General features: G+C 38.0%; 1 protein-coding gene across 1 annotated transcript; it reads right to left on the bottom strand.

Moving 5' to 3' along the window:
• Positions 1 to 472: 472 nt before the first annotated feature.
• Positions 473 to 9375, bottom strand: LOC135469143 (uncharacterized). Its single transcript, XM_064747681.1, has 8 exons — positions 9290 to 9375; positions 8742 to 8762; positions 7720 to 7827; positions 6854 to 6960; positions 3310 to 3412; positions 2460 to 2633; positions 1449 to 1609; positions 473 to 646 (listed from the first exon to the last, which is right to left on the bottom strand). The coding sequence occupies exons 1-8, from the start codon at positions 9357 to 9359 to the stop codon at positions 545 to 547; spliced, it is 846 nt and encodes a 281-aa protein (XP_064603751.1). The 5' UTR covers positions 9360 to 9375; the 3' UTR covers positions 473 to 544.
• Positions 9376 to 11547: the final 2172 nt, after the last annotated feature.

Here is an 11547-nt window from a genome sequence, read left to right as displayed (position 1 = left end):
CTAACCTGAAAACATCTAAATTAGCTACAGCAAAACTGACTAAAAGGTTTAGTGCCATGGGTCCTTGTAGCTACAACAGCTGAAACAATAATTCCACCCTAATTTACATGTTTGGCCTAACTGTGAAATTAAATCCGATCAAAAGATTGATGAAGTCTTGCTGACTAGCTGATGAGGTTAAAGCCTGAGGTTAAAGCCGGAAGCATATAGCTGTAAGCCCAATGATAGCACGTGAATTGCGTGTTGCGCTACATGAAGCACACGTTATACATGTACTTGGTTTACCTCAAAACAGTTTTAATTCATTTATACCTTCACCTTTAAAGGTACTCCAGGAAGATCGTTCGAACCCGACATTTCATCACGATTCTCTAGCATGAAACAATGATGTTTATGATCATGGCGCCGTATTATATGTAAGTGCCAGGGTCAAACATAAGCACAAATGAAACAAACGCCGACTTAATGTTGGTAACTCCATTTTTATTCATTTACATGAGATATTGTCTTATACAGACTGGTCGGTGTTCTACGATCTGGAGACTTAGCACCAGTCGTGCAGGACAGGGTTGTCTGTCATATAGATGTGCATGGTGGACAAACGTCCCTGAGATGCCAGACACTTAGGCGGAACCTCCATGAACGCCTGGAATAAAAAGTCACAGCAAATGTTTGACTCAGCTGGGTGAGGTTCCTTTATTTAGTAACCCGACTAACTAGTGATGCTGTTGATAGTTTTTTCCAGCTAAATTCTTTCACTGACTGGTAATGCTGTTCGTAGTTTTTTTTCCAACTGTATTCGTTGACTGGCTAGTGATGCTCTTGATAGTTTTTTTCCAGCTGAATCCTTAACCAGCACAGTTTCCCTTGTCTGTTTCGCACCATTCAGCCATGGTGCGGGAAGCGTGTAATTTGTTACTATTATCACCTGTTCATTGTCGTCGCTGCTGTGGTTTTACTCTCTATGTTTTCAGTCTTTTATTATTCTAAGTATAATAAAAGACTGTGTTATTTGCAGAACCGCTAGTGAAAAGAAGTGTTATTTACAACTTAGTATTTACTTAGTATTTATATGATTAAGTGGTATATAACTTTCTGGCACTCTTTTTGTCATTTTAAACGGGGCCTCCGTGGCTCAGTTGGTTAGCGCGCTAGCGCAGCGTAATGACCCACGAGCGTCTCACCAATGTGGTCCCTGTGAGTTCAAGTCCCGCTCATGCTGGCTTCTTCTCCGGTTGTACGTGGAAGGTTTCTCAGCACCCTGCGGATGGTCGTGGGGTTTCCCCCGGGCGATGCCCGGTCCCCCCCCCCCCCACACACACACCCCCCACCATAATTCTGGCCGCCGTCGTATAAGTGAAATATTCTTGAGTACGGCGTAAAACACCAATCAAATAAATAAATAAATAAAACATTTCAAACGTATTGAATCCAGCTAAAAACCATACCCCAATAGACGCCAGTGGAGGATGCTCGAAGCGGTGTGACTGGAGATCCGCATTGATGGCCCATCCGAAGGCGTTCAATTTCCCGTTATTATAGAGAAGGAAGATTGGTTGGAAGTCGTCACAACTCATGTCCTCACGAAGATTGTACCAGTAGTGCATTCCTACAAAACCAGTGCATGCCCAAATTATTTAGCTTATTATTAGAATTAGCTGTTCAGTGTAAGGCTTTGTTATTATTGATCTATTAATTGGTATTTAACGCGGAACACGAAGGATATTTCACATATATTTATTTATTAATATTATTGATCTGTTAAGTCTATCTATTGATTCTACTGATGTTTTGCATAACACTTAAGAATTTTTCACTGGTAGGATGGCGGTCAGTTTTATGGTTAGAGAAAACCGGGTGCCTTTGGCGACCGATTTTAATGGTCATCACAATTACCACCCTGTCACAGCCCACTGTCTGTTCCTCAATAGGCATATATCTGTCTATTCGACTGTAAGACTATTACTGAAATATAACTATTCATTTGACCACAAGATTATAACTGTCTGTGTGACTATAATAGTTGTGTATTCGACATGGGGCTATAAGTGTCTATTCTGCGATTTGTTTATTTGACTCAAGAATATGGTGAGAGGAAACTGGACAGAGCCATGGGGAAATCCACGACTGTTGGTGGCAGACATTCCTATGCACGGCCGGAGAGGAAGCCTCTCCGACCATATGTCTGTTCTACCATATGACTGCAACTGTATATTCGACCATAAAACTATAACTGTCTATTTGGCTATAAGACTATAACTGCCTATTCGACTGTAAGACTGTTACTGTCTATTCTATTTAAGGCTATAACTGTCTATTCCATTATAAGAATTATAAGTACATGCACGAACTAAAGTAAAAGGCTGTCTTTTCTATGCGTAAAGTTACCCATTACCCATTGAGGCGTTAAGGCATAATCGTTCATTCATTCTCTGTGTAGAATAATACCATAATCTTACCCATCGTCTTGAAGCATTTTCCTTTTGTCCACTTTGTGTTGGCTATTGCGGCCTCTTGATGGGGTATGCTTAAGACATTGTGTACTGGGTCAGTTCCATTCTGAATGTAAAGTCCAGTTCCTGTGCCCTGGGATTCGTACATTGCCGAAGTACGACCAGAGGTGCAGATTGAAGCTAAATAAACAAACCGGAATGAAGAAAACCGTCTTTAGTTACATAAGCCAGTTATATTAACACGGACATGAATTTAAATCTATATACGTTATAAAACGTCAAGCGCCTCCATTCAAATATTTGAAATTTTACCAAACACACCATTCAGTACTTACAATGTACAATCACAGATTTTGGAAGATGCTTGGCGCTTTGTTTTGTATGTACATGCATATATGTATGTAACTGACATTTGCCAGCACATTGTATCCATAATGAGTTTCTTCCCTTACTTCTGATTACGTTGACCTTTTGTGTGATTCAAACCTAAAGCTAATTCAAGCTTAATGGTGCTTCAAAAGAGACTGGCACCGAGCAAATTTGTCTTCGGTAATATTTTATCGATCATAATAAACCTGAATTGTTATTTATGACGCCAGCGCAGCGTAGACCAAGGAGCCTCTCACCAATGCGGTCGCTGTGAGTTCAAGTCCAGCTCATGCTGGCTTCCTCTCCGGCCGTAAGTGAGAAGGTCTGCCAGGAACCTGCAGATGGTCGTGGGTTTTCCCCCCGGGTTCTGCCCGGTTTCCGCTCGCCATAATGCTGGACGCCATCGTATAAGTGAAATATTCTTGAGTACGGCGTAAAACACCAATCAAATAAATAAATAAATAGTTATTTATTATGATTAAACTACCTGGATCAACGAAATAGGCCGTGAGGATATATCTGTTCCCTTCAGCGATCCACGGAGGAGTCATCATGGAGGATGGGTAGTTACGAGGAAGGCCTTTCGGAATCTGGAAATAGTACAAGGTACGTACGTTCAGTCCTGTCTTTGAAAAGAGTTATTCACGAAGGTTTCAAATCTTAGACGACTGACAGGTTCAGTTGTTCTAAAAATGAAGCCTTTGTGTAAACTTGGTGTGAAAACCATGTGAAATTTTAATGTAAGGGTCGAAACATGGCTGTGCATGCAAAATTCAAATACATGTACAGTATATAACATGGCTATCCCAGTGTCGTCGTTGTTGTAGTTGAACTCTTCATGCAGTTGTCCTTCATATAATAACACGTGAAAATCACCAATGACAAAACCCTGACTCTGAATATCGAATCTTTCCTCAAATATCAGACGCTCTTACAAGGTTGATGTCTGAAGGCATATTATTCGCATATTTAAGCATTTCTACGTAATAGAAATGCTTACGCCATGAGGCTAAGGGGTGTATAAGTTGCCATTATGTAAGCATTTATATGAACATTTACAATAAAGTTTATTCTGAGGTACATGGAAATTATCAGGAAGCAGTATTTGGTAGTACACATGTGTTATACCAGAATGACCGGCACTGCATCAAGTATTGCCAATTTGGCCAAGGACAAGAGAGAGCTTACGATATTCCGTGTGGTACAGGACGAATTTACCTAACAGAATATGATTTATGGCGGTTGTATACTACACAAATTTAACAATGGGCTATATAATGAAAACTGGATTTGATATGATTTACGGCGGTTGTATACTATACAGATTTTACACTGGACAACATAATGAAAACTGGATTTGATATGATTTATGGCGGTTTTTTACTACACAGATTTAACAAATGGGCTATATAATGAGAACTGGATTTGATATGATTTACGGCGGTTGTATACTATACAGATTTTACACTGAACAATATAATGAAAACTGGATTTGATATGATTTATGGCGGTTGAATACTACACAGATTTAACACTGGACAATATAATGAAAACTAGATTTGATATGATTTATGGCGGTTGTATACTATACAGATTTAACAAATGGGCTATATAATGAGAACTGGATTTGATATGATTTACGACGGTTGTATACTATACAGATTTTACACTGAACAATATAATGAAAACTGGATTTGATATGATTTATGGCGATTGTATACTACACAGATTTAACAAATGGGTTATATAATGAAAACTGGATTTGATATGGTTTACGGCGGTAGTATACTACACAGATTTAACACTGGACTATATAATGCAAACTGACTTTCATACTCTGTGGACAAGTATTTGACTTCCTATTCATGAAAATAGTACACTGGTGATTAGTTTAGATGGAATATAGGACCAGGTCATTAGACTGGATGTTTATATCCGGACCTTTTCTATAAATGCAGACCTCAGTGGAAACATCCATGGCGGAGACTCGATGGAATGACTATATTTTCTTTAGCGTCCTATTGGCTTCAAAATGTGCTTCCAAACCCAATATTGCCAATAAAGGATTTTTATTAAAGGAAAATAAATTTTTGTAAAGGAGAATGTTGAAACTATATTCAGATAAAAAGTTTGTTGGTTTTGTAGTATGTTAATGGGAGAGTTTCATAACATAAGTAAACTATATAACAAAGCATCATATGCCTCTATGTCCAATCAATCTACGGCTCTTAAAAATGCAATGTGCTCTGTAATTTTATGATCTAGATTAATGACCTATTTAACAGATGTTTTCGCTTTGTGAAATAAACATAGTCTTCTAATAACGGTTTTTCGTGCTATAATCAATGATAGGTAGGAGTATATCAGGTAGTACATTATCTGGGTGCATGTTTCAGGTCAGCCTTCTTTCTGACCCGTAGCTTGACCCGTGACTTCAGAAAAACAACAGGTGTAAGAAGTAGGGATGGGGGAGGGGGTCGAAATAGAATACAAGGTGGGTGCTGAACTGAATTACCTTTTTCCGTATAGTTTTACAGAACAAAACACGTGACTTATGTATCAGTTGTGAGGAAAAGAATTAACATCCAACTACTGGGCCCACGTAAAGTTGTTAATAATTTGTTTTTAACTGTCAGAATCGTTTTAACAACTTCATTCTGCGGTTTATTTTTAACTTAATATTGACACTCGCAAGATTTTCCAAAACAAGAAGGCTCAGTTAATGGAATGTATTATACGAGAGTAAGAAAGACTTGTTTGCTTTTATGCTAGCAATATCTACTTACGTAGTTCTAAAAGTATCAAAAGCATTCTCCAAAGAATGTAGAGAAATGATATTTAGAAAATATCATATAGTGTGATACAGATGGGGTTATACTCAAATTAGTCTATGTAAAAGATTACATGCATGGAGAGCAAAACCGGAACAGCAACAACAACGTGTTCGTTGCCAAATGGTCAAATGTAATTGGTAAAATGCGGCATAATAAGTTGTGTTAATTCCATAAAGAAAATTTTGTTGCAGATAGGTGTGAATTGAGAAAATCCTCTTGTCTTTGTGCATGTTGAGGCCAGTCTACTGTATAACAAATACCAGGTGTGAGAGAGAGGGTACAAGATACATAACACTAGGTCGTGATCCGCTGACACGCCTTCCTCTATTCTTCCTTACAGTTTTAGTGAGCGAAACACGACACACTGACGTATTGTGATGGTTTGTCTCGGGGTTTAAATGTTGGCATCGATACAGACGTTCGTGTACCAGACGTCAACCACAATGAAAGTTCCGGTATTCAAAAATAGCGAAGCCAATTTCCAAAACAACGTTCAACATAAACCTTAGTTACAAGTTTGATTTTTGCACGTTATATCATACATTCCTTTCTAAAGCAGGTGATATTTTAACCTTTCAAAAGCAATGGGCTGATGTTTTAGGCTTTCCAAAGTATCGGGCTGATGTTTGCCTTTCTAAAGTATCAGGCTGATCTTTTAGCTTATCCACAGCATAGGAATGATGTTTTAGCTTTTCCAATGTTTCCAGCTGATATTTTAGCCTTTCCAAAGTATCTAGCTGATGTTTTATCCTTTCCAAAGTATCGCCGAACTGATGTTTTAGCCTTTCCAAAGTATCGAGCTGATGTTTTAACCTCTAGAAAGTATAGATCTGATGTTAAAGCCTTTCCTATCCAGATTATGTGGAAGCTTTTCAAAATTATCGAAATGAAACTTCTAGACGAAATTATAGAGGCGACGTCCATACCTTAATAAACAATTGACCTGCGATTACCCCTTCCAAAGTACAGAGCTGATATAGAAGACTGTCTATAGTATACATATGCGTCGAGCGTTATTGCCATAAATGCGATGAGAAGACATCATTAAGTCATTCGGAATTCCCTTATATTTACCTAAGCAACGTATCTGTTCACCCACTGCTGACCAAGCAGTCTACGTCTAGTCTACGTCATTTTCGTTGTGATTAACACAATGTATAAACTGTGGGTTACTTTTGAAATCACGTGGATACTCACACCAACTTGGATGCCGGCAATGTAACCATGGCGATCATATAACAACATGACTGCATTGTCCCCGTCCTTCAGGTAACGACTGCCGAGGAAGGGTTTAGAAGCTGATGCTAAACGAAGATCATAAAATACGATTTGTTACCAATTACTCCATATATTAATTCTTGTTATGCTCAAGGGTATTCCTTCCAGTGGTTATCTTTAAGACCATGCTATTATTTTAATAAATATGGTTTATCATACACTCATTTCATACATTTATTTATTTAATAAATTTGGGTCTGGGTATAATAATTTCTAAGCCTGGCAATTTTACAGTTATACTAAGATAAACAATGGATAATTTCGTGGGAATTTTTTGGATATGTTATTCACCTTCGTATTTGATTGTTTCTTGTGTGAATTCTATCTTACCCACCTTCGCATTTGGACGCCTCTTGTGAGAATCCTGTTACTCACCTTCACATCTGAACGCCTCTTGTGAGAATCCTGATACTCACCTTTACATCTGGACGTCTCTTGTGAGAATCCTGTTATTCACCTTCACATCTGGACGCCTCTTGTGAGAATCCTGTTACTCACCTTCACACCTGGACGCCTCTTGTGAGAATCCTGTTACTCACCTTTACATCTGGACGCCTCTTGTGAGAATCCTGATACTCACCTTTACATCTGGACGTCTCTTGTGAGAATCCTGTTACTCACCTTCACATCTGGACGTCTCTTGTGAGAATCCTGTTACTCACCTTTACATCTGGACGTCTCTTGTGAGAATCCTGTTACTCACCTTCACATCTGGACGCCTCTTGTGAGAATCCTGTTACTCACCTTTACATCTGGACGTCTCTTGTGAGAATCCTGTTACTCACCTTCACATCTGGACGTCTCTTGTGTGAATCCCTCGTTTCTCGCCTCACCCACCGTCCTAGGCATGCTAGCGAAGGCAAAACTGCTGAGAGGGTTGATGTCCCATGTAACTGCCCGGAGACAACAAATCAAATAATTATTTGTCCCTAATGAATCTTTAATTGAATCTCTAACAATTTATGTCTTTAATAGATACACCTGGAACAATCCTTGCGTCTTTTCATGAGCATTGGAAACTGTTGACAGCTTCTTTTTGCATGAAACCGTCTTATATTAATTTCTTACTGTATATATACTTTTGATATATGTGGCTTGTGCTAAACGTTGTTTTGGAAACTGATCGCACGATTACTGACCCGGAACCTTTATTTTGGTTGACGGCTTTAGGAATGTCGGACTTGACGCTTATATTTATACCACGCCTAGAACAGTTCTTTGTCCATGGCGTCCAACAACGCCTTTGTCTTTGCCACAGGGCGCCAACTGCAGATAAGGGTGGACATTGTGGCTAGAATTGAGGTAATCTCCATTTTTCTTCAGTCATTGCTGAAAAGGATTCAAAAATCTCCACGTCCTCGATCATGCACACTGAATCTGCTAGATACAAGCTTGAATCGACCAGTGCCACACATGACTCTCATCGAACTCGAAGTGTACAGTACTCGATAACATCTGAAGTTTCAACGATGAGAAATGACAGTGATGTTATTTATCCATTACCATCTACCTGTATCTACCCGGGGTATAAAAGGTCAAGGTTAGGCATACTGCGGATTAACTAGGTTTATATAGCTATTTCAGTTTTCATCTCTGGGAATTGGCTACATAAGGGATATCAAGGGAGTTTTGTGTGTTTTCATCATCGTCCGTCTGGTTTCATAATATTTCCATAGACAGCTTAGCCAGGTAGATGACTCGGTTCTGGTGAATCTTTGACCAAGGCTGAAAAGAGATTAGGTCACTCAAAGCATCCAAATTGACAATACCATGTACATCTCTCTGACTATCATAAGGATTGACTTACCCTTAAGAGCGTCCCATTTGTCTGAAAAGGAGAAAGTGGATGTTCAGGCATTTTTAACACACATCTACGTTCTTAAGTACAATAAATGTAAAACTTGTAAGTTGTATATGTTTGTTAGATGAAAATTAAATACAACCAAAGACTTTCTCTGTAGTATAAATATAGAAACGGGCAAGCACTGATCCATGTACATGAATGGAAGCGATAAACCATGTTTAGGAGTCACACATATCAGCGTTATATCCAGAGTAGTTAACCAGGTTGTTTGGACGGTACCTGGTGAAAAAGAAATTCTCATCTCTTACACAGAACACGTCCTCTTTTCATAATTATATCTGTATCGTTAACCTATGTTTAAAATTGAAAATAAGTTTCAGGGCACGCTTGTATGTATATGTGGCTGCTCGCTTCAAAACAGGTTCCTGAACATGGACAAACATAATAATATATATATACACGAGTTAAAACACACAAAATGTTATTATATGAAATTACACAATCTTAAACTATATCCTTATGTTCCTTATATGATCATATTGTATACTCACCCCCGTTATTACCAAAGAACAGTGCATTAGATTGGCACAGGATCAACGCTAATCCCAAATACAGCAACATGTTGAAATTCCAAATGTTCAGTTAACGCAACAACTGACCTTAGGTTAGCCTATATATAGAGAGAGTCTCTTCAGTCCCTGATCTTGCTGTTAAGGACCGTGTAAACCAAACCATCTGTTACGTTGTTCAAGATTTGGTCCTTTACGTTATCCAAATTATTCAAGCATTTTTTTTTAAATTTGGCAAGACTCAATATACTCTTTAATTTCTTGTGATGAGTGATTATTCGTTTTAGAGACGCTGCATGAATGTAGCAATTTAAAAGTAAATTTACACCTACATGTAACTCCAGTTAAGTCTTGTTTACTGAGTTATTCCTAATCGATGAAAGTAAATTATTAAGAAATTTACGAAAACTCTAAAAGTGCTTTGTAATGATTCTTTATCTCGGGAATTAATTTTTGTCTTTATTGTATTTTATACATATATACTCTTGCATTCTTGAACATTCCATAGAACACCAAAACATACAGTGTTATTTATTAAATTATAAGAAATCACCTCAGGTTTATCCTTCTGGTCGTCGTAATGTGACAGACAGGTTTTCACCCATAAAGAAAGCATTATTAGAGAGGGGGAAATCTCTACGATTCTGATCTGGGATATAACCAACACCTCGTTTACCCTGAAAGTGTTTGAAAGAAGGCATCTTAATCATTCGGACTTGACCCACCCCGCATATATTTCACTTTCAGAATCAACTCTACAACAGTAGCCTCCCTGACAATGCGTTGATATAAGGATCGATGCTTAATTTTATCTCATGCCTAGCGCCATTTGTGGTAGCCTCCAATAAAAGGAATTTCCGTAGAAGAATCTAAATCATTTTAGTTATTACGGAATAAATCAGTAAATTCTTCCATTGGTCATTAATTTTGATATCTGCTGTCAACAGATAATAACAAACGTACAATCTGACGTTTGCTGTGCAGATAGAATATACCGCAACCATTAATGTAGTAGAATCTAAATTTTCTTAGTTATTACGGAATAAATCAGTAAATTCTTCCGTTGGTGATTAGTTCTGATATCTGCTGTCATAAGATTTAAATGTTTTTGGATTTTAAAAACATCTGGACCTGTAACCTAGCACATGAAAGAGTTTATTGTCCCTGGTACGGACTATGATATTCTAGTCATTGACAATCTACCTTGATCAAAGTTTGTTCAGTGAAATCGGTGGTTTGTGAGACAAAATAGATTAAGGAATCGAGATATACTCTTACGTAAGGAAACTCCTTACGTAACCAAATACATACGTAAGGAAATAAGTGCTTTAATTTATGAGGAAATTCTCAATACTGAATTTTTAAGAAAGCCATATAAGTGAACGATTTCAGATATTTATAATTCTACACTTAGCCTTGGATAATTTTCAGAATCATTGTTTTCAGCGTTTCATTTGACATATATGCGTACATGTAAACCCTATAGTAGTTTGTTAGCACGTTCCTTGATATAGACGTACCTCATCTCACCACTAATGCATGAAGACATTCATTAGCTTTAGCAAAAAACCGTTTCTCCCATTGTAGTCAAAGAACAGGTATAGACAGAGATACACATGTGAATTACATATTCTCCACTCAGGTCATTTAATCCTTGGCTGTTCTTTTTAGGCATTTTTCAGGATGTGGTATAAAAGCTCTAACGGTATGTTACTTGTCTGGATAGACTGTATTCTGAAAGAGCTGACCGGACGATAATGGCTTATGTCGGAAGTCCACACACGACTTAAGTAACAACGTAAACTTCATAGCGCTATGTTGTATGAACATTTACCATTTTGGTGTTCTACAGTGACTGATGTGAGTGTGCCGTCGCTGGTTGGTTATGAATCTCTTAGACATACATGGGGAGGGTTCAAAGCGGTACGTTGACATTGATCTGGAGATTCCCCCGCTCTAACTGCTTGTGTGTCGGGTGTACCAGAAAAGCACCAAGTCCCCGGGATCACGAAGAGATCTTAGACTTAAGTCAACATTTCAGATTACTTTAAAATTGTTATTTCTTAAGTAACAAGGTCAAAATATTGCTTGACAACGCAAATTCTTTGCAAGTCCCTGTAAAAAAAAAGATCTAAAATAGAAAAAAGGAACATACCGATTTTAATGACTAAAATTTTGACTGCGTGATATGGTAAGGCGGTGAATCGGTCACCAGTACAAGATACTGTGCTCTTCAAGAA

This window comes from Liolophura sinensis, chromosome 6 (assembly GCF_032854445.1).
Source record: "Liolophura sinensis isolate JHLJ2023 chromosome 6, CUHK_Ljap_v2, whole genome shotgun sequence".
NCBI lineage: Eukaryota > Metazoa > Mollusca > Polyplacophora > Chitonida > Chitonidae > Liolophura > Liolophura sinensis.
Note: the sequence above shows the minus strand (reverse complement) of the source record. Positions and strands in the feature narration are given on the sequence as shown.